The sequence below is a fragment of the Poecilia reticulata genome, chromosome 4, assembly GCF_904066995.2.
Source record: "Poecilia reticulata chromosome 4, P_reticulata-male-v2, whole genome shotgun sequence".
NCBI classification, from domain to species: domain Eukaryota; kingdom Metazoa; phylum Chordata; class Actinopteri; order Cyprinodontiformes; family Poeciliidae; genus Poecilia; species Poecilia reticulata.
The window spans coordinates 824,610-848,179 of record NC_088833.1 but is presented as its reverse complement, the minus strand read 5'-3'; the positions used below and the strand labels follow the sequence as shown (position 1 = coordinate 848,179).

At 46.1% G+C, this 23,570-nt stretch overlaps 2 protein-coding genes across 4 annotated transcripts; both read right to left on the bottom strand.

The window, feature by feature from the left end:
• Positions 1-648: 648 nt before the first annotated feature.
• Positions 649-13,181, bottom strand: LOC145551260 (thimet oligopeptidase-like). 2 transcript variants are annotated; one of them, XM_081605746.1, is made up of 14 exons: positions 13,050-13,181; positions 10,250-10,456; positions 9,207-9,355; positions 9,015-9,122; positions 8,776-8,878; positions 8,504-8,661; positions 8,292-8,427; positions 7,731-7,873; positions 4,843-5,066; positions 4,568-4,769; positions 4,307-4,493; positions 3,763-3,891; positions 1,025-1,161; positions 649-946 (listed from the first exon to the last, which is right to left on the bottom strand). In XM_081605746.1, exons 1-14 carry the CDS (start codon positions 13,060-13,062, stop codon positions 785-787), a joined length of 2,058 nt encoding a protein of 685 aa, XP_081461872.1. In that variant the 5' UTR covers positions 13,063-13,181; the 3' UTR covers positions 649-784. The 2 variants fall into 2 exon arrangements, with proteins under 2 accessions (XP_081461872.1, XP_081461873.1); XM_081605747.1 differs by lacking the exons at positions 649-946; positions 1,025-1,161 and having other exon boundaries at positions 3,891-3,959.
• An 852-nt stretch (positions 13,182-14,033) lies between these two features.
• Positions 14,034-19,293, bottom strand: LOC103463258 (uncharacterized). 2 transcript variants are annotated; one of them, XM_008406497.3, is made up of 2 exons: positions 18,919-19,293; positions 14,034-17,873 (listed from the first exon to the last, which is right to left on the bottom strand). In XM_008406497.3, exons 1-2 carry the CDS (start codon positions 19,088-19,090, stop codon positions 16,582-16,584), a joined length of 1,464 nt encoding a protein of 487 aa, XP_008404719.2. In that variant the 5' UTR covers positions 19,091-19,293; the 3' UTR covers positions 14,034-16,581. The 2 variants fall into 2 exon arrangements, with proteins under 2 accessions (XP_008404719.2, XP_017159794.2); XM_017304305.2 differs by having other exon boundaries at positions 14,034-17,844; positions 18,919-19,002.
• Between the last annotated feature and the right edge of the window lie 4,277 nt (positions 19,294-23,570).

The following is a 23,570-nucleotide window of genomic DNA, read 5'->3' as shown; positions in this document are numbered from 1 at the left end:
GGGTGAAACGTGGGAGTGAATACTTCTGTGTAACTGATCTGTGAATCCCAAATGTTCAAATGTCAGAAACAATAAACTTTGTTTCCATGACGATGATTTCAGAAATAAGCATCTGTATAATTCATGGTTTAAACCTGAAATGAAACTGTTTGGTTTCCCTCAAAGCCAGTATTTCCAGTTCTAATGCCGGACCAGAACCAGATCCACAGTTGGATTGGAACTGGTTCCAGTTGTGAAGCGAGTTCTATGCCAGATTAGAACCAGATGGAAGGTGGATTGGAGCCGGATTGGTTCTGGATTGGAACCAGATTAGAACCAGATTGGAGCCGGATTGGATCTGGATTGGAGTCGGATTGGAACTGGATTGGATCTGGTTCCTGGTCATTTTGCTTCTTCAGCTCTAGTGGCATCATTATCACCACAGAACATTTTAAACATGAATATTTAAACTTTAATGTTTAATTTTCCAGGATTACAGTCAGATTATGATCAAATGCAGCTTCTATATTACAGTTCTATGTTTCTGTTCATCAAACCTGGACTCTAGAGGATTAAACATCACTCGAGTTTGAAAGTCTAAAATGATTTGCATTAAGCTCCGCCCACTGTTTCCAAACTTCTGATTTTTCAGTAAAAACGTGTTCAGACTCAGATCAACTCAAGTCTTTATTTTCTGGAACACTTTACAGGATTTTCTAGAAAATTCAGTCCACAGTTCAGACTGGGGCGTGCCGGCTGCTGTGATTGGTCAGCAGGGGCAGGGCGTGCCGGCTGCTGTGATTGGTCAGCAGGGGCAGGGCGTGCCGGCGTCCGGCTCCACCGTCAGCCCTTTGCTCTGGAGGAAGGCTTCCTGTTTGGGTTCCCGGCCCAGGAACTTCCTCAGCATGTCCGCCGCGTCCTCGGAGCCGCCGGGCTGTAGGATGAACTTCCTGTAGTCCAGACCCACCTGGAAGGACCAATCAGGAGAGAGAGCTCAGCAGCCTGGCCACCTGACTGGACAGGTGAGGTGGGAAGCGGGGCTCACCTGGGGGTTCATGATGCCCTCCTGCTTGAAGCGAGCGTAGAACATGTCCATGGAGAAAACCTCGCTCCACAGGTAGCCGTAGTACTGGGCGTCGTAGCCCCCCGCCAGGTGGCCGAAGGTGGCCGGCATGTTGGTTCCTGCAGGGGGAGGGCGGCCAAACGTCAGTTTTCTTGCTCTGACATTACTTATGGTGTCCTCCAGGGGTCAGTGTTGGGACCTGAGTGGTTTGTGAGGTTTCTGAAGCGTCACAGTTCAGTTTGCAGCTGATATTAATATTTTTACAGCTGCTACTGGATGAAACCAGAACAGAAACGAACAAACTGACCTTCATCTGGAGAAACTTTTCAGAGATCATAAAGGAAACCCAGGCAGAAACGATCGATAACAGTGGAGAGAGTGAAAATCTGCTGAAAACAGGAAATGTGTTCAGGATGTCGTAGAACGGCATCCTGAACACATTTCAGGATGCCGTTCAGATGAATATAAAAATGTACTTATTTTTCCAGCATGCATCACAGCATGTTGCCCACTCAGCCAGACGTCCTACACACTGTCACTGTCCACACAAACAAAAGCTCTTAGAGGCGCGTCGAGCCGCAGAGGACAGATGTTTGCCCTCTGCAAAAAACCACAGACGTCAAGCGAAGAAAGGCGGCTTGAATACCTCAGATTATTTAAAAGGTAATTTGTCAGATTCAGAGATTATTCCAGGCATTTCTGTCTACTCGTCTAGCTTTTCAACATTCCATAGGTTGATGTTGTCAAAGGATATGTTTTTTATTAAATTATTAGATATTTGTAGTGATGGACAATGCTAGATAAAAAACTATCTGCGTTACCCAAAAATGTACATTGATGTATGTTTAATTAAAAAAATAAAATAAAAAAAGCTTAAATATGGATGGACAATGTTAGCAAAAACGTTAGCTTAACTACCCAAAAATGTAGTTACAAATGTCTTTTTTTTAAAACTGCTTTAAAAAAAAGCAGTTTTCATCACATACAGTCTGTAAAGCCACAGCGCTGGTTACAAAGGGACGCGAAGCATAAAGCTGCATCATTTAGACATTTCTGTGATCTCTGCAATATTTGCATATTTTTAATATGTTGTCTCCATGTTCACTTATAAATCAATAATCCTTAAATATTTTAATTTAGTCACTCGTTTATGTTTTTAATCATGTTTTTAATATCATCTCCAACAATTTACTTTTTCAACTGTCAGGAAAAAAATGTCATTTTGAGAATAAAGTTTTAATAATGCAAGAATAAAGACATAAAAGAAATAAAGTAGCAACTTTATGTCTTTATTCTGTTCCTATTGACTTTTATTTACTGGAATGACTTCGTTCTCTAAAAGTATATCCAAGAGTCTGATCCTGATCCTGACCTGTACTTTTGATTCTTCAAAAACATAAACTTGGTTTTGTTAATATTGAGAGATGATCAATAGTTGCCAATAATCGTGTTAAATTCTTCCCACAACAGTAAATATTATCATCATCTGTACATTTTTTTATTTTAATTATAGCAGTTACTAATATAAAGTAAAAACAGCGTTGGACCAATCACAGCCACTACAAAGAAATCCCCCAAACATCACGAGTTCACATGTTCCACATGTGAGAAATGATTTTGCTCATGGTTTATACAACATGTGAACATATGGTCAGATTTTTTTCCATGTAAAGATCAGATTAATGTACTGAATATGTAAAAACAATCTCATTAATTTCACATGCAAGAATCACATCTGAAAATCATAAAAAATGCACATGTGGTTCTCACAACTTCTCACATGTGAATGATGTGAAACATGTCCAAGTGTTTACGTGTGATTTTGGAATTCTTCGTGGTAAAAACACATGTGATTCCCAAGTTTTCACATGAGATTCCCAAGTTTTCACATGTGATTCCCAAGTTTTCACATGTGATTCCCAAGTTTTCACATGTGATTCCCAAGTTTTCACATGTGATTCCCAAGTTTTCACATGTGATTCCCAAGTTTTCACATGTGATTCCCAAGTTTTCACATGAGATTCCCAAGTTTTCACATGAGATTCCCAAGTTGTCACCCTCACTAGAAGAGTCTTCATTTCTCTTTTTTATGGGTAAAATGGATTTGAAGAGTTGGTTTTTGTCGAACAAAAGGTAACAACATTTTTACTTGATTTGAATTTCGATGCGTATGGAAAATGTTTCCACATAAATCTGCAAAGTGCTGATAGTGATTTACTGGTGAACTTTTCCTTACTACTGAAGTCATGCTAAGCTAGCTAAACACTGAACTGACAGTTGGCCGATTTTACAGTTTGAAGCCATTATCTTGATTCCTGCAGCTCCAGAACAAATAACTGTTTTCCCTTAACATCAAATCAGTGCAGATTCGATGCTTCACCACATAAACTTCACCTCAGCACAGCAGCTGCTTTCAGTCAAATTAAAGTTATAATCAAACGGCCGTTTCTCCGTCGCTCGCCGTTATGATGACATCACCATTGATGTTAACGGTTTAGTCTCACAGTTGAAAAACCTGTAATGTCTTTAACACCGAGTGATTTTTCTTCATAGTTTTTATCAGCTGAAGTGTTTGACAGGACGATCGGAGGACAGGTAAGAGTACGACTCTGCTGTGTGTGTGTGTGTGTGTGTGTGTGTGTGTGTGTGTGTGTGTGTGTGTGTGTGTGTGTGTGTGTGTGTGTGTGTGTGTGTGTGTGTGTGTGTGTGTGTGTGCAGACCTTGTGACGCTGGGATCCCCAGGACCTCCCGGCAGAGCCGGCTGTACTCCTCTGCTGGGTCCAGTCCGGTTCTGGTGTGCAGAGCCTGGTCCACCTTGGCCAGAACGATCTGCCGCAGGTTAAACAGCCCTGCAGTCCAAGAGGAACTTGGTGACGTTATGCTGTTAGAAGGACCTGCAGCTCTCTGCTGCCACCACCTGGTGGGAGGTTAACTACGTTTGACAGGCTGCAGTTTTACCATCAGCACCTCGTAACAAAGTGCTGCTTCCTTTCCCCCCATTCCACATGCGCTGCTCCAACTCGGCATCCGGGCTGCGACTTCGGTTGGCATTCCAGTTACCATGGCGACGTGATCAGGGAAAAATGTTTACGCGCCAATGAAAATCAAAGTCTAACTGAAACCTGTCACTCTGCTACAGACGCTGGATTTCTGACTGCTGAACGTTTTTACTGCAGGTTCTGACCAGAGGTTCTGTGGACCGGGCCGGTGAGCAGCGGCTGTGAGCCGGCCCGTTTGGACCAGAATCACGGTGTTTGTACGTACCGGTGTTGGCCAGCCGGGACTTGATGAGTTTGTCCAGGAGTTCTGCCGGGATGGGTTTTCCCGTCTTGTAGTGGCGGGACATCCTCTGCAGAGGCTCCGCCTCCCAGACCCAGTTCTCCAGCATCTGGGACGGCGCCTCCACGAAGTCGCGCTCCACGTGCGTCCCGCTGAACATGGCGTAGTCCGCCTGCAGACACAGCAGCGGCGGGTCAGGAGGCGGAGCCCCGTGACCTTCTGTGACCTCACCGTGCGGCGGCGGACCTGGGCGCAGAGCTGGTGCATGACGTGTCCGAACTCGTGGAAGTAGGTCTCCACCTCGTCGTGCTGCAGCAGCGACGGCGCCGCCGCGGTGGGCTTGCTGAAGTTGGCCACCATGGCCGCCACCGACATCTGGCGCGAGCCGTCGGGCCGCAGGCAGCCGGGCTGCAGGCCGAAGCAGGCGGCGTGCCCGTACTTCCCCTCCCTGCAGGGACACACAGGTTCTGGTTCTGACCCGGCACCAAGCACCCCGACCCGGTTCCGGCTGCGGTTCTGACCTGGGGTACAGGTCCAGGTAGAACTGGCCCACCACATGGCCGGCGGCGCGGTCCCTGACGCAGTAGAGCGTGACGTCGGGGTGCCAGGCGGACGGCGCCGCCTCCAGCTGGAAGCTCAGGCCCAGCAGCTCCTGGTACAGATCCAGCAGCCCGCGGGTCACCACCTCCATGGGGAAGAACTCCTTCAGCAGGTTCTGGTCCACCGCGTACCGGGTCTCCTCCACCTGGTGAGGTCAGGGCGTTTATGGATGCAACACAGCAATGAAAGAGGAAAAACAAAAGGAGAAATCAGGACGTAGAACCTGTCTGAGGATCAGTCTGTGATTCTCTGGACTCTGGTTCTGATGATGTTGGTCTCAGGTTACGACATTCAAACAATATAAAGGAATAAAAACACCAGGAGATCTTTTACTTTAACTAATAGTTTGATTCAAATTCTGGGTTGAGTGAATAAATAACTAGATGCTAATATTAGTTTCTCTGGATGATCATCTAAAAGGCATAAAGCTGAACTAATGATGAACTACAGATGGGAAAATGTCATGTAGCAACATGAATGTCACAGAGTGTGTGTGTGTGTGTGTGTGTGTGTGTGTGTGTGTGTGTGTGTGTGTGTGTGTGTGTGTCAGGAGAAACTTCAGGCTTCAGATCCATCTTGAATTTTAAATGAGTCTCACCAGGTCTGAATTTACCCAGAAGCCCCTGCAGGCAGAGACTGAGGCCACATGAAGGATTTAACAAAAACATTTAAAAATATCCTCAAATTTCATCAACATTTAATTATTTATCCAATACATGAACTGGATGGAGAACCAAAACCGACATAATAAGAAATAAAAGCATAAATATATGTTTAGTTTTTCCTTTTCCTTTCATGAGTTTCCATCAAATAATGTATATTTTCCATTTTCTTTCTTATTTCCCCTAAACATGCGTTTTGATCAAGTAAAATAGACATTTTGCTTTGTCTTTTTTCTGCTCTGTTTTTCTGCTGCATCGTTATGCTAATGAGGAGAGCTGCTCCTCTCCTATTGGCCAACGCAGCTTTGGAACCAGCGTCAGACGTTGTTCAGGTCCCGTCGCTCGGCGCCAGGCCTGAAACGATTCCTCGAGTGATTCGAGAACCTCGATTATTAAAACTCCTCGAGGAAAATGTTCCTGCCTCGAAGCTTCGTTAATTTATGTTTTATCATTTAGCGCACCGTGTTTCAGCCGGAACATTATTTGCGTTGCGCGGAGCTCTGACTTCCGCCTCTGAGTTGTTGACGGAAGCTACGTGTTAGCGGCATAACGTCCAATCTTCAGGTTCGGCCCGCGGGGATTTTACTGATTGGTGATAATTCCGGGTTTCCATCGTTTTTTGTGGGACCAATAAACATCCTTAAAATGACCGGCGCGATGCCGGGAGTCCGGCAGCCTTTCTGCTCCGGAGCTGCTGGTTGAACGGCGGGAAGAAGCTGAGGAGGATTTCTACAGGCGAGCGGAGAGACTGAACACGGCGGGCGGCTGAGGGTTGATGCTTACAGGTAAGAGCAGCTTTACGGACGAACCGCACAATAAACTGATATCATCCCGGTCTGAACAGACGGGAGGCGGAACATGGCTGGTAGATGAGTTTCTGAACGGAGGAGCCGTAAATATCCCGTGTTTCTCCCCCGGTCTACAAAACAGTAACTGGTAGGGAAGCTCAAAGGTGGAAAAAATAGACTGATGTTCATATCCGATAGTAACACTGGTGTTATGGAAGATTTACCAATATTTTATTTCATAATTGTTTTTATCCGATTACTCGATTAATCGTAAGAAAAATCTATAGATTACTAAAATAATCGTTTACAACAGCCCTACTCGGCGCCATCTTTACAGGCCACCGACCAAAACAAACTTCATCCTGGTGGTTTTATTGTTACTGACTGCAGTGAAGTGAGTTTAGAGTTGGATCCAAACAGAAACCCTCTTATCATGAGTCCAAATAAATCCATGTCCCTGCAGGACAAGAGGCTGTCCACTGCCCCGTCTCCTCATTGGGAAAGTTTGATCAATTGCATTGAGAGACCAGCTGATCAGATCCATAACTTACAGATTCAGAGGATGTGCAAAGAAAAGCTCCAAACGAAGCAGCAAGTGGCTGTTATGTGCTGCGGGCACATTATTATTCTGACTATTTCTTTTCCTTGTTTTATTATTTATGTTTTATTAATCTATTTTGGAGTTTGGATAAATTCCTTTTTGCTCACGTAATTACGTTAATTTGTGGCGCTGTTGGTCCGCCTATAAACAGGCTGGCTTTTGGCATGTTGGGAGCGCCATCATCCTTTCCGAGCTCCGCCTTTTCCGCTCGTCCCACTTGCTCCATCCGTGCGGTGCGTCCAGTCGCTGTGGGCCGCAGCCGACTCTCCAACCTGCCATGCGGTATTTTTGTTAGCTTTTGTTTGTCTTTCTTGTGATTTTGGCCTGGTGGGACCGGTTGTCCTGTTTTCCATCTTTCTTTTGATTAGATTCTCTTTTAGTCCGGTACCAGTAGGGGCTTCGACGGCCCTGTTGGCCCCCTGCTGTACCGTTTTGTTCCGTTTGATCGGCTCACCAGGTCCAACTTTATGTTAATACTGTTGGGGTTTTGTTTTTTCTTTACTTTTGGGAACACGGGATTTGAGGGTCTTAACATTATTTTCTTCGCAGTAAATCAGGAAAAGCTGAATTAAGAAAATCAACGTGAAGAAAATTTATAAATAAACATTTTGTTAAACCCTCACCTTGTTGTCTCGTGTCCTAAATATGTTGTGTCCTTGGTGGACGTAACAGTGGAGCAGAGGAAAAAAGCCAGAGAGAAAACCTGGGGACACGCAGGCCAGCAGCGCCACCATGAGGCCGGACAGGGCGCCACCTACCTGGGTCATGAAGTAGCGCGTATCCCAAGCGTGCAGCTGTCCATCGAAGACAAAACCTCGTTTCTCACACTCCTTCTGCTTCAGCTGCAGCAGGACGGAGCGTTCCTCCTCACCCAGAGGCTCCAGCTTCCTGGACAGGTCCTCTGAGACGGGGACAGACGGAGACAGATGGGGACAGACGGAGACAGATGGGGACCTTTACATGGTGTGGAAAATACTGGCAAATATATTCAGATATCCGAATGGGCTGAGGTCATACGATGACCTCAGCCTGACTGACCTCAGTCTGACTGACCTCAGCCTGACTGACCTCAGCCTGTCTGACCTCAGCCTGACTGACCTCAGCCTGTCTGACCTCAGCCTGACTGACCTCAGCCTGACTGACCTCAGCCTGTCTGACCTCAGCCTGTCTGACCTCAGCCTGACTGACCTCAGCCTGACTGACCTCAGCCTGTCTGACCTCAGCCTGTCTGACCTCAGCCTGACTGACCTCAGCCTGTCTGACCTCAGCCTGTCTGACCTCAGCCTGACTGCCCGGTGTTGTGGCTCTGCTGGACTCACCCAGGAAACTGGCCACCTTCTTGGCAGACTTGGCCATGTTCATCTCCAGGACGAAGTCCGAGTGGGTGCTGAAGCCCAGCAGGGAACTCTTCTGAGCTCGCAGCTTGACCAGCTCCTTCAGGATCACCGAGTTCTCCTGGAAACACACAGCTGGGGAGGTCAGAGGTCAAACCACGGTGCGGAAGGCCGGCCCAGCCCCGGGCAGAACAGACCTCCTTGCAGCGGGAGTTGAAGGCCTCCTCCAGCTTCCTGCGGGTTTCTGGAACGAAGCATTTCTTCATGGTGGGGAAGTAGTGAGGATACTTGAGCGTGACCTTCAGCTGGTCGCCGTCCTGATCCAGAGAACTCAGGAAGTCCTCAGGGAGCCCACCTGGGGCCCACACAACCACACCCGTTCAGACTGGGAGCATCATGGACCACTGTCCAGAACCTCCAGATTCAGTCGGTCCAGTGATAAATGTTCTGGTTCTGGTTCTGGACTCACCCAGCTGCTCCCGGGTGAAGCTCAGGCAGGTGGTGTCCTCGTTCAGGTTCTTGTTGAAGTCGATGCTCAAGTTGCTCAGCTTCTTCTTGATGCTCTTGATCTCCTGAAGCAGAAGGACAACGAGGCTGTTAGACCCACATGTTCTCCAGAACCTCAGCAGAACCCGCTCAGTCCAGAACCTGGTTCAGCAGGAGTGAAAACAGTCAGGCTACAGTGGAGACGGGAGGAAGCAGCGCCACCTGTTGGGTCTCGGTGGGCAGGTGCAGGCCGTTCCTCCGGCCCAGCTTGATCAGTCGCTCCATGTAGCGCAGAGCCTCCGGAGCCAGGCTGCTGCCCTCCGTCTTCTTCTGCAGAGATGGACAAAAATCACTCACCATGCCACTCTGAGGGTCAGAGGTCAACTGAAGCTCCTGGCCGGGACATCAGCTCACCTGCAGGGCGACGATCCTCAGGTAGACGTCCTCCCTCATGCTCATCTCCACGTCGAACTCTGACAGACGCTTATCGGCCTCGGTGCTGGCTGCCCGGACGTCCTTACAGGGAGAAACGTGCTGGGGGAAGTCCAGCATGTTCCTCTGGACTGAGGCGAGGGGCGGAGCCACAGCAGAGGGGCGGAGTCACAGCGGAGGGGCGGAGTCACAGCGGAGGGGCGGAGTCACAGCGGAGCCACAGCAGAGGGGCGGAGTCACAGCGGAGGGGCGGAGTCACAGCGGAGCCACAGCAGAGGGGCGGAGTCACAGCAGAGGGGCGGAGTCACAGCGGAGGGGCGGAGTCACAGCGGAGGGGCGGAGTCACAGCAGAGGGGCGGAGTCACAGCAGAGGGGAGGAGTCACAGCAGAGGGGCGGAGTCACAGCAGAGGGGCGGAGCCACAGCAGAGAGGCGGAGTCACAGCAGGAGAGAAAACAGACCTTTAACCTTCAATCAGACCAAAGTTGTACTTGAATGTTTCCTGGAGCTCAGGAGTCGGCAGGATCGTCTCCATCTGCAGAACCTCTGGCCTCCACTAGAGGGAGCTCCAACCTCCTGCAGAGGGAGGAGTCGCCCCAGGTGTGCTGAAATAATACTGGACCAGTCCGGACCGGGTTCTGACATGACCCGGTCTGGACCCACTTCTAAGCTGGACTGGTTTGGGGAAAAAGACAATTTTCACTTTTAATTTGTTATAAGACTATTAAATTAAAAGACTTTTATTTTGGAATGAATGAAAGCAGGCTGGTGGAACGGACCAATCAGGAGCTGGAGATGTTTTCGTGGAGAACAAAGCTGCTGCTGGTTCAGCTGCTTTGTCTCCAAACTGCTGATGGGATTTGAACCATCGCTCTGATTCAGGCTCTGCTGACTCAGCTCCACCACAGACAAAGCAGGAGATCCCCAGCTGACCCCTGACCCCAGCAGAGGGCTCCATCCCTCCCAGACTCGTTGTGAGCAGAGGAATCTGGTTGTGGTGTGACCTCTGACCCCCAGCGGACTCACCGGTGTACTCCACCTCCACGTCGGCCAGCGCCTTCAGCGTGTTCTCCATGGTAACGGAGTCCAGCTCCAGCCGGCCCACGCTGTCGTAAACCTCCTTGGTGTTCCGGATCAGGTCGTCGGAGCGCTGCCGGATCTGCTCCGGGCTCAGGTCCCAGCGCAGACGGTTCTCCGCGCAGACCGCCGCCGGGCTGCCGAACGCCACTTCACCTGGACACACGGACAGGTGAGCACGGCTGTGAGAAAGTATTCACACCCTACTGGTGCGTTCACTCCAAAACGTTTTGACCGTCGGACACGTTGGATCCGCTCAAAACGGTTCGAATCGCCACACTAGACGCTCCAAACATGCTGCACAGGCCTCGAAGCGCCTCCACCGTCTTCAGTCAGAGTCTTCATCAGGTCTGCTGCAACACTGTCTGCTAAAGGAGGATCTTCCTAGACTGGACTAATCCTGTTCATCCACACTGAGCAGAGAGGCACGGTGGTGGCAGTGTGATGGTGAGGGGCTGTTACTGGGTCTACAGGGTGACTAGTTCTTCCTCCTAACGAATGAATCAATGAATGAATGAATGAATCAATGAATGAATGAATTCACTCAGGTTCTCTAAATATTTATCCAGTGAAATGTGGAAGGTGTGAAAACTTTCCCAGCTCTGTGAGAACGAAGGTTAAATATTCACTTTAGTTTCCTTCACAGCTTATATTAAAGCTGACCTTTGACCCAGCTCGTAAGGCTGGGTGGGCGTGGCCACATCTATGGCCACTCGGCCAATCAGAAGCCAGAATATAAAGGCGTGGCACCAAAGTCACATGACCCCACCTGGTCTCTACATTCAGCAGCTCCTTTTGTTTTTTTATTCACTTTGTTTTGGTAAATTAGCAACATTAAAAGAGGAAAACGTTCATTTTAATGGGGAGCAAAAGAAAATGAATAGAAAATAAAATCTGAAGCTCTCCACACCAAATCAATGCAACAGCTGAGGAAGGGCTGATTATGAACAACAAATATATTTATTTAAATATTAAGATGTTTCGTTCATCGCTGAGAATTTGTCTAAATCTGGTTCCACTAAAAAAGTGCAAAAATAACATTTATAAAACATAAGTAGGATAAATCTGGGATTTCAGCACAAATGTACTTTTCTGTACTTTTATTCTTAATTTGGTGAATTATGACTTATGAAGCTTTATTTAGTAACTTCCTGTTAATTATATTTTTATCAACACTATCAGGTTTTAATAAAACAATAAAAATCAGGCAGCTCCATGGTCAGCCACATTCCTGAGGACCCTTCTCCAAAGATCATAAAAACCTTCTGTAAGTTTAATGTCCCGATAATAATTTCTAAAAGTTCATTTTATTATTGCAGCAATCGTGTCAACATTTAGTTCAGACTTATTTTAAATTACTGCATAAATATATCAATAATAAGTGGAGGTCAGAGGTCAAGCAACATGGCTGCAGTAAACAGTATCTTCTTCATTTCAGACCGAAAACCTCCAGATCATTTTTAGTGTGGTTTGAATATTTATTATGATCATAATTGTTGGTAGATATTAGATATTAATTCTCCTGTTATGGCCTATTTAGAATATTATTTATGTATATATTCCCTTCATAATCTTTGTTAGGTTGCTTAGCAGCGGTTTATGATCGTTGAGCAGAAAACGTTTCCTTCACTGTGAGACGTTTGTTCCAGTTATTCTGGATCAGATGTGAACAGGAAACAGTTCAGGCTGAACCAGTTCCTGCAGCCGGACGTTGCCATGGAAACACCAAACACCATCTTCATCATGGCAACAGAAATATGTTCTTTAATATTGCTGATTTAAAGCAGCACTCTCAACAGACTCAATATGTTTAGCAGTATTTTAATCAGGCATCAACACAGCCACCTATCAGATCCATGGATTTCAACCAGGTGACCTGGATCACCTGAAGGAGAATTAATGCTTAATTAACTTTTATTAATGTAAATGAGAGTTAAATTTATGTTTGGACTAAATGTGTTGATTATGTTTGGTTAATAATAATGTATTCATTTATTAACTATTCACTTTGTTATCACATTTTCATGCATATGGTTATATTTGTATTTACTAATATTTACAGCTCGGATGGAGCAGCTCGTCAGCAAATGAGTTATTATGGAGGATCAATAAAGTATATTCTAGAATTTACTTTAATTAACCTGATGGTATAAAATGAAATCAGTTAGAAAACTGACCTGATCATTAATATTATTTTAATTCTTTTCTGTTTAATAACATTTATTGTTCGGATGTTTGTCATTTCATTCATTCATTAATGACTTTTACCTAATAATTCCAGTCTTGGCTACATAATATCACTAATCTTTGTAATAATTATTGATCAAATAATTGTGTTTTACTCCAGATGTTATTAAAGAAGCTCTGATTGGACCTGATCACCTCACAATCAATTAATAATCAATAATGTGACAGACTTAGCAAACCGGAGCTGCTGATGAGTCGGTTAGCTCCCACTGTTAGCAACATGCTACACAGATCGGAAAGTTTTAATTAAATGAAAACACGTGACCGGAAATAACTCCAGATATAATAACTTCTTTATCGATCTGACTCAGCACAGAATCGACTCCGGTACAGAACCAGCGCGCTGCAGGTGATCTCTGACCACCTGTCACAGATGTTAGCATGATGCTAACTGTCAGCTAGCTCCCGCAGGCTGAAGCCGCTGCCCGGAAATCCCCACAGAAAAACGCTTTTTTACCACAAACCGCTGCCGGTGCTGTGAAACCGACCCGCAGCCACTCACCTGTCGGCCCCATGCTTCACAGAAAGGATCAGGTTCGGTTCGGTTCGGGTGGCTCAATGAGGGCAGACTCGGCGGATAGGGATTAAAGAGGGAAGCGTCATTTCCGATCAGAGGTTTCACAATAAAAGCAAAATGATCCAGGACGAAAATGTTCACTTTTTATTGAGAAAAACTGAGATTTAAAGCAGAAAATCTAAAGCATGGCTCAGCAGGAAGAACTCCGTTATATTTATTATTAATATATGGAACCCAACAGGTCCGGTTCTGACTGGTTTTCTTCCCAACTAATGAAGCGGGTTTTAGTTTATCTGGCCCTCATGTGGCGCCCCCTGCTGATCAAATCGGATAAGACACCAGAAGTCTGAAACGAAATCTGGATTTGCGCTCATTTCCATTAGAACCCGATATCCGTCTGGATCCGTCGCTTCAGCACATTTATCTGGTTCTGCTGCAGAAGGAACTCGGATCCAGGTTCACACTGGTCAGTCCGGTACCAACATGCAGACAGGAACCGTGTGCGTGTGTGTGTGTGTGTGTGTGTGTGTGTGTGTGTGTGTGTGTGTGTGTGTGTGTGTCGGGGGGAGGTCAGCAAAGTCACAGTGAAATGTAACGTAAAATGTGGTTTAAAAAGTTTTTGTGTTCAAGCTGCAGGAAGTGGTGATGCACATCAAATGTGTTTTTCTCAGTATGAAAACTAGAGTAAAACTAAAAAAGTCAAACTAAAATATAAATGTTTGGATATGATCTTGGTTCAGTGGCAGATTTAATCATCTTTACAAAAATTCAAGGCTATAAAAAGTTTTAATTAGTGACTCCACTTGATAAAATTCCTCATAAATATTGACTTATTGACATAACTGTCAATACAAGTTATATTTAAGTTTAAATCTGTTGGTTCTGCCACGTCCCGGACGGCTGAGCATCTATAGAAATAACGAACATGTGGGAAGCATCATATGTTCCACACTTAATAATTAATCAGTGTGATTTTGCAGGTTCTTTTATTTGATGAACTCTGTTAACAGACACATAGACGTGATTCATGTCTGCGGACAGTGAGCGCCTCCGCTGACCAGCCGTTACTGCGTCCACTGCTGGCGAACTGCTGGAACTGCAATTTAATGCATTTCAGAGCGAATAGAAGTGCAGTTTACAAATATCGTATTTTCCGGACAATAGAGTTCCTCACTATAAGCCGCACCTACAAAGTAAAAAAAAAAACAAAAAAAAAACGTACATATATAAGCCGCTTGTATTTCCACCACTCTGTTTTCCACAAGAACGCAGCAGAAACCCTGCTGCATCCTAATAAACCTGCTATTAAGGTCCCAGTCCTCCGTCTCCAACGCCAAACCGCGGATTCATCCCCACTGTTGGCTATTTTAACCTGTTCATGTAAAGAACCACACAGAGAGTAGCATCACTTCAGCCTTTGCAAAGGAGGAGAGTCTCAGAACAACTCCAACTCGTCCCCCTGCAGCAGCCTGGTTTCACTGAAGGCGGGGTGGAGGTCGGTCATGAAACAGAAACTTAAAGATGAGGAGTGGAGGGGTCTCTCTGAACCATCTGAAACCGGGTTCTCCAAGAACGGCATAGTCCACCTCACCTTGTTTCCAGCTTAGAGAGACAAACTTATTCATGAGGTGACTATTAGCAAAACTCTGACACACACTGAGCTTACCTGCAGGAGGAGGGTCTTAGTGCTGTCAATCAACTTCATTCATTCACTGCTAAATGTGCTAATGGTGGAAAAACAACTTATTACAGGAAAAATGTTATTCTGCCGTCATTGGTAGCTATGCTAACTAGACTTAACATTCACAACAGGCTGTATTAGCTGCAGCATAGCACAGAGCAGGGGAGAGAGGATGAGCAGCCACATGAGATGGTGATTGACAGCACTAAAACTCTCCTGCCACTGACAGAGGAAATAGATTTTTCACATATTACCTCTCATACCATCCTGTCACAACATAATGACAGTTTAAAAAAATATATTTTTATAAAAGTGACATAATGCAGCTTTAATTTCACTCAGGAGAAAACAGATCTGGAGGGACGTGGGTTAGAGCTGCTGCTGACTGACTCATCTCTTAAGTGGTAAAATGTACAACATATTAAAAATATTAATATGTTGGTAATTTTTTTTCTTAATTCATTAAATGCTAGTGAAATGGAGGCAAACAGTCTGTAGCTAAGCTAACTATGCTAAATGGTTGATGATCTCAGTCTACTCACCTCTTGGAGAAAAACTGGGTTACAAATCGACACTTTAACCTTTTTCTCTGTGTATTTCTTGAAAACCCAACTTTATAAGTTTTCTAGGCAGCTTAGTAACAGCCAGTCGTTCTTGTCTTGAACTGACTGCTGCTGAAAACGTCACCGCTGAGCAGGAACGAACCATTTCATGCAGATCCAGGGGGGTTCAGGGCAAATGTAGATGTGTGTTTTGGTCTGGGAGGGGCAACATTTGATTTTTACTGCTAAAAACAATTTTAGAAAACACAATATGATTCATTCTGTAATTGACAGGGCCCCCATTTTTTTTTATTTCTATGATTAAAAAAATTAGAAAAAATTTGTGGATGGCCCCCTGTTGGTCAGGGGTCCTTGGACTTGTCCTAACTTACCCCCTCAATACAGCGCCCCTGGGATCGGCACACAACTAATTTTAACCAATAATAACTACCAAAATGGAGTAATTCTAATTTGAACTAAACTGAAACAGTAGCGTCTTACACACAAAAGGGATAAAGTTAGACAAGCACCTGAAGTAGCCAAACAATAAGCGGCTTTTACCTCCTCAGAAGTGAAATCAGTCAACGGCGCTCTGTGTGTCACTTCCTCTAAAAAGGATGTCGCCTTCAAAAATGAAGGGAGGAATCAGAAACAAAACCAACCTCAACACCAGTGTTAAGGATCAAACCTCTGATCTCCTCAGTGATCTACCTGCTCTTAGGTCTGAGTGCTGATCACCTGCCTCCGTGAAGAGTCAGCTCTGTCACAGCGTCTTCCATATATGGGCAGAGTGTGCAGGAACATGCTTCCAGAGACAAAATGTCCCGGCTACACATGTATTCATGTCGCCTTCAGATAGCAAACTAGTGAAATATCAGTACTGCTGTCTGAGCGCATTTCTACACAAAACACATCCACAAACTCCTGATCAATCACACATCACGACACACTTCCACTGGTTCTGGGTGGAAACAGTTCAACCCAGAACTGCTGAGACTGCTGTCCTCTAGAGGACAGTTCTGGGAGAGTCTTCCCTGCAGTCGAACCGCCTAGCAAGTCCAGCGCTAAATATGGCGAGCTAGCCAGGAGTTACCCTGTGAGAGGAGGCTCAGTTACATTCTGTTGCTCAGGACACCAGAACTGGACTTTGAATTTTTTTGAATTTCCACATAAGCCCTAAATATGACTCAACACCGACCAAATTTATTCCCTAAAGGTATTTTATGCTGCTACAAATACAGTGACTTAATGCTTCCCAGTTTCTTCTCCTTCTGAATAAAATCAGCAGGTGCACCTAAACGTTCTCTTCTCTGTGTTGCCTCATGTGAGCTGCCAGCTTCCCACTCTGAGTGAAGCCCTTTTGGCAGACTTTGCAGGAAAATGGCCGCTCCCCCGTGTGTGTGGCCATGTGGCCTGTCAGGCTCCGGTTCTCTGCAAAGCTCCTCCCACAGATGCAGCAGGAGAAGGGCTTCTCGCCCGTGTGGGTCCTGGCGTGAGTGGCCAGGTTGCGTTTGTCTGTGAAGGCCTTGTGGCAGGTGTCGCAGGAGAACGGCCTCTCGCCTGTGTGCGTTCTGACATGGGCGGTCAGGCTGCGATTCTCGCTGAAGCTCTTTCCACACATTCGGCAGGAGTAGGGCTTCTCCCCGGTGTGGGTTCTCATGTGGGTGGTCAGGTGGCAACTGCGGGCGAAGCTCCGGGAGCAGATCTTGCAGGTGTACGGCTTCTCCCCGGTGTGGATCCGAATGTGGACCAGCAGCTCGTCGCTCCTGATGAAGGCTTTGCCACACACCTTGCAGGTAAACGGCCGCTCGCCGGTGTGGGTCCTCCGGTGGGCCGACAGGCCGCCGCTCTGGCTAAAGCTCTTCCCACAGACGTTGCACAGGTACGGCCTCTCTCCTGTGTGGGTTCTCCTGTGGATGGTGAGGTGGCCGCTGGAGGTGAAGCTCTTCCCACAGGTGTTGCAGGTGAAGGGTTTGTCGCCGACGTGGATCCTCATGTGGAAGGTGAGGTTGCTGCGCTGGCTGAAGCGCTTGCTGCAGGTCGGACAGGAGTAAGGTTTCTGACCCGTGTGGGTTCTGCTGTGAACCAGCATGTTGTCGTATTTGATGAAGTTCTTCCCGCAGACCTGGCAGGAGTACGGCCGCTCGCCTGAGTGGATCCGGCGGTGAGCCCTCATGTTGTAACTCTGAGTGAAATGTTTTCCACATACGTCACACTGAGAGGATTTTCTATTCGGGTCGGAACCAGTCCCAGGTGCACCTGCTGAACTGGCAGACGTTCCTACACTGTCAGGTTCCTCCTCTGCTTCTTCATCACCTCCTTTCTGATCCACCTTCTCAGCTTCAGCTGAGCTTTGGGACCGGGCCTGGTTCTGCTCTGGTTCCTCTGGGTCCGTTTCCTGCTCCTGCTTCAGCACCAGTTCCTCCTCATCCTCGCTGATGCACACTTGTACATATTCATCTTTGTCCAGCTCAGGCTCTGATTCCTCCTGTTCTTCTTTAATCTGTGGGAGTTCTGGTTCCGCCGGGTCCAGACCAGAGCTCATCTCATCTAGAACCTGCCTGCAGGTGGAGGTCTGCAGGAGAACTGGAGGAGAAACAGAGATCAGAGATGCTGCTTCGCTGCGTCTAACAGAACCTCTGCAGAACCCAGCGAAGACGACGAGATTACAACGTAATGATGATAAAAACTGATTACATGAAAACAAATCAAACCATCCGAGGTCAGACAGTCACATGTGGTCTGGTTCAGTAAGTCGTGTCCTTCTTAATACGGCTGCATTAATGAGACACGACTCGGCTCCACTCAGCAGTAAAAACTGGTTTTAAGCTTTAAATCAGGATTCATGTGTTTTATGGTTTTAACCATCTAATGGTTCCTGATGAAACGGCCATGTTTTCACTTTACTAACTGGAGTTTGATGCAGTTTTAATGTTGTGTCTCCTCTGAGCCGCTGCCAGGTTCTGAGTTCCTGGTGAGATAAAATGATTTTGTTCTTGTTATAAAACATCAAAGCTGGACGAACCGACTGAGCAGAACATCTTTAAAACGTCATTAATGTTCAAATGCTGACGTCATTTCCATTTTATTCAAATTTAAGCTCATTGTCTCAGGTTTTTAGAAATTCATTAATATTTTGCTTAAGTATCAGAACATGTCTGCTCATCAGAATTAGTGCGATTTTAGGATAAAATGTCAGGAAATACGAGGTAATCATTTCATTTCTTAGGTATCTGGAGCCAAAGTCCTGCTGTGGTTCTGGTTCTAAACGGATCCGTCCAGAACCAGCAGTAAACACACCCCTGATTCGTCGCTGCTGCTGGTTCTGGTTCTGGAGGACCGCTTCGGTCCGGTGTGGTTCTGATGTTCTGCTAAAAAGCCCAGATATCAACAGATGCGGTTCTGACTGGGTCTTACTGACCCATAATCCTGGTACCAGCTACCAGGTCGGATGGGTGAGAAAGGTCCAGATTCTGACCCACTACGGTTCCATAAAGTGCTGGTTAATGGAACCGGGGAGCAGAACGTTCTCTGGTTCTGGTTCCGTTTACTGGACCATCAGAACCACCCTGTGATGAAACAGAACCTGGTTCCCAGCTTCAGCCCGCTGCCCCCGCCGGACAGGACCTACCTGCGGGGTTCTGCTCGGTTCGGGGTCTCCAGCTGAGGTCCAGCAGCCTCCGCTGCCGGTCGATCTCCTCCTCGTACTGGACGATGGTTTTTTCCAGCTGGGTGAAGATTTCTTCAGCAGCAGCAGTTAGTCTCTCTCTGATAAACTCTCTCAGAGGCTCAACGGAACACATTGTTGCTGCGCAGACTCACAACACGCTCACAACAAGCTAACATGCTAACGGGGCTAGCGGACTGGCGGTGAGCCGCCTTACTGCCCCCTGCTGGACTGGAGTGAAACCGCCGGAAAAATGTAAACAATCTGAACCAAAAAGTTTCCGTTAGGATTTTATTTCTACTCAGTTATTAAAACTGTATTACTAGATTAAGAAATAAACCAAATAAACACACAAAGTTTAAATGATACATATAAATCTACACGAATAAGATTTAAAATTCATCTAAAACTATGAAAAGAGCAGCCAGAGGTTTTGTAACGACTACCTCAGTCTGCTTTAATGTAAAACTACAAAGTATTCATCCAAGAAACGACTCACGCAAGAGCGAAAAGTATTTGATAATAAGACAATAAAGTTGAGCACAATGATGTCAGTAACTCTGAACCCGTTTCTTCAGTAACAAGTAAGACAGTAATCAGATTACAGTTACTTATCTTGGTCACATTACTGTCTGAAATGTTTCTCACACATGTTGTTTTCTTCCTGTGTCTCAGGAAAAACATCTCCTGCTTAAAACGAGCAGCAACACGAACAGAGATCCACATATTTACAGTTTGTGTGGCTAAAGACGGAAATATCAGCATTGGCTGTTCAGCTGAGCTGCTGTTTCACCCGAACTGGACAGACAGGAGACCAGTGCTTTTCTGTCCTCTAGCGCCCCCAGTGGAGGATGGAGGTAGTGCTAATGGATTCAGAACAGGTTTGCTAGCTGATGTACAAATCACAAACATTTACATAAAAAATAATATATTCAACAAATTTCTTCTTCCTGTATTTATTTTGTTGTTAGGATTATGTAAAAAATATAAATTCATATTAATTAAAAACGTTTTTTCTGTCAGCTGCACAGAATCATTTAGCTCTGCCCTGGTGGATAATAACAGTCTAGCAGCTTATCAAACTCTCCATCTTCAGCAATGCAGCATTTCTGCAGCATTATGAGACTTGGACGCTCATAATGTCACCAAGTGGTGGCAGCAGAGAGCTGCAGCGAAAAGGCAGGACTGCTGCCGTTTAGTTCCACTGGTCCAACTCCATGTCTCAACACCCTCAGGTCAAAAATCCTCTGACTGGTGGCCAGCAGGGCCAGCATCAGTCATTAAATGGTAGCAGCAAAGAGCTTTCCCCCATCCTGACCCCACCATTCCTCACACTTGGCCTCGCCGCTCAGCGTATCCTGGCATGTCCAGCATCGCTGCCTGCTGTTAGTGCAGAGCGGTCACTGAAATCCACAGTTGGCCTTAAACATTCACAACATTTGACCTCTAAACGGCCGTCTGGTGGATTTTCCTCTCAGGAAAGTTGGAACTTCAAAAATACAAAGAATGTTGTAATAAATCGACTCCTACAATAAATGTTTCCTTATAACAATGAACATAGTAAGTTATAAACTTTTCACCTGCAACAGAAAACTCAGTCGCTCCTTTAAAGAGGCAGTAGAGATGTTTCATCGTCATGATAAATTATTTATTTATGGACCAAAGATTATATTCATTATTAAAGTCCCTCTATGTCATGATCCGTGTTCCTGTGTTATTTTTGAGTTTTTCCTGAGGTCCTGTTTCCCTGTGAGTCTCTGCGTTTCCCCGTTGATTGTTTCCCAGCTGTGTCTCGTTCCCTTGATTACCTCCCAGTGGATTTAGTCCCACCTGTTGTCTGTTGCTGTCAAAGTCTACGCATGTCGTCACGCTCCAGTAGTTCTGCTAAGTCCTGGATTGTGTTTCGCTCATGTTAGTCCTGTTAAGTCAGTTGCTAACGGTAATTAGCCGTGTGCTTTGTTCTCGACCGTGCTGCCTGATCTGGACTGTTTGAGCCACTTTTTCATCAATAAATCACCATCATCACCATCATCATCATCATCATCATCATAACCTGGGTCTCGGCGTCTCTCCTCATCACCTACCACCCACACCTAATGACACTCTAAAGGTCTGTTTCCTTTGAATTCAGTCAAGTGAAACCTGATAGCATGAAGATGCTAGCACTAATAATGACAATAAATGATCCCAGTTTAACCTTTAACCCAAAGATCAGAAGCTCTCACTGCAGTCCAGATCTGCTGGTGTCCACCAGTAGGAAGAGAAACCCCATATTTGTGTTTCCTCTGTGAACTTTGGGAATCCATCTGGACAATGTGAATATTTACAGCACATTGTACACATTTAGATTTTTCTTCAAAATAAAAGTGTCAGGAGGAGGTTTAATAAATATCTAAATTAATTTTCTAAATCTTACCTCCAGTTTATGGCTTCAAAACAGGAACATGTTTAGTTGTGCGTTGGCTGTATTGCAGCTAGCTGAAGGCATGTAACAGTAATTTCCTCGTCCTGTGAGCAGTTTTGTTATCGGAGCTTCTGTACTAAGTCGAATAAAATTTCTGCCTGTACGTGCTACTGTACTGTACGCCAGGTTCTGGAGGAGAGTTGCTCCTGGAGCATCTTCAACTGTTGTCATGTCAACCTGACAGGGTACCTGTAGGAGGCAGCTGAGGTTCACACCTGCTCTCCTGTGTGGGTCCTCGTGTGGAGCACCAGGTGGTTCCCCACAATGAAACTTTTGCCACAGAAGGAACATTTGAAAGGTTTCTCAGACAAGTGTGTCGCCGTGTGATGAGTCAGGTGACCCTTGAAGCTGAAGCTCCTCCTACAGGTGGAGAAACTGAAGGGTTTCTCATCTTTGTGGGTTCTCATGTGGTGATTCAGGGGGGGTCTTGGCTTTGAAGCTCTTCCCGCTGGACTGGCATGAGGACGTCTTGTCGGCGTGAGTCTTCTGGTGGTACTTCAGATTGCTGTGGAGTTGAAGGCTTTCCCGCAGGTTTGGCAGAAAAATGGTTTCTCCCCTGTTGGGTCTTCAGGTGGCGGGTCAGGTCATTCTTCAGGCTGAAGCTTCTCCCACAGGTGGGGCAGTTGAAGGGCTTCTCCCCAGTGTGGGTCCTGAGGTGGAAGGTCAGGTTGCACTTCAGTGTGAGGTTTTCCCACAAGTGGTGCAGGACAACAGCCTGCCGGTGTGTGTCCGCAGGTGGGAACGCAGGTTGCATTGCAGGTTGAAGGCTTTCCTGCAGCTCTGGCAGGTAACGGCTTCTCACCTGTGTGGGTCCTCAGGTGGCGGGTCACATGACTCTCCACGCTGACGCACTTCCCGCAGGTGGGGCAAGAGAAGGGCTTCTCTCTGGCATGGAGGCGCAGATGAACGGTCAGGTAGCTACTGATGCAGCTACGCCCACAGATCTGGCAGGTGGACAGTTTCTCCTCTTTCCACTGGTTCTGTTTGGGGTTCTGGTCCAGTTCTCCAGGTTCTGCTCTTCCCTCACTCACAGTGTTCTTCACCGCTTCCTGACTGATCCACATTCTCTGGTTCTGGAGGGTTCCTAGAGATGAGCTGGGCTCCTGTTGGTTCTGGTTCCATCTGGTCCAGTTTAAAATCAATCAGGATCCAGTCTGTTCTTCATCCTGGCTGATGGAGACAACATCGCACTCCTCCTTCACCCTCACAGGTTCTGGTTCCTCTGCTTCCTCTGGTTCTGGCTTCACTTGTTCTGGTTCTGGCTTTATTTGAAGAGGTTCTGGTTCCTCCACTTCCCATTTAATCTGCACAGGTTCTGGTTCCAGTTCTAGCTTAATCTGCAGGAACTCAGGTTCCCAAAGTTCAGGTTTAATTTCCAGAGGTTCTGGTTCTGGTTCTAGCTTTATCTCCACAGGTTCTGGTTGCTTCAGTTCTTCCAGGACCTTCAGACACTGTGGTTCCATTTGGTCCAAAGTGGATTTCGATGTATCACAGATTTCAAAAGAAAATAATAACGGGAGACAACGGATAATATACGAAATAGCGCCCCCTTCCCTTCCGGAGTGCAATGGTCCCATTTCCAAATAAGGTAAGAGACCATAGACATAATATAAGAGTAGACCCCGCATTGGCTGCTCCGGAGCAGGAAATACGGCGGCCATCTTGGAGAGGTCGTCCCTCCTACTTTGCTCAACCAAAACAGCAGAAGATGCCTCAGCACTGAGGGATATTGTTGTTCTGATCGATGGATTATTGATGTGAGGCTCCACAGACAACATTTCACAAGTAAGATGGACATATTACTGTGTATATATTGTGATTATAATATTACTTTACTGTATTTATGTCCACCAGCTAATGGATACCAGCTAATATTAGCTACAGTGCTCGGTGTAATACGGATTCAGCCGCTATGAAGGATAACTGAGATTCTGTAAATCTAAAATAATTAATTATTCTCTAACATTGACTTAGATTATCTGACACAAGAGCCTATATTAGAAATGAAACAATGTAACATATTATAAAACTTATATTATGTGTTATAACATTCACCAGCAAAGTTTACACAGGTGGTAAAGACTATTATTTATATGTAATTCATCCTAAATTCTCCGTTTTTGTTTTGAAGGTTTCCTAAAGACACGATGTG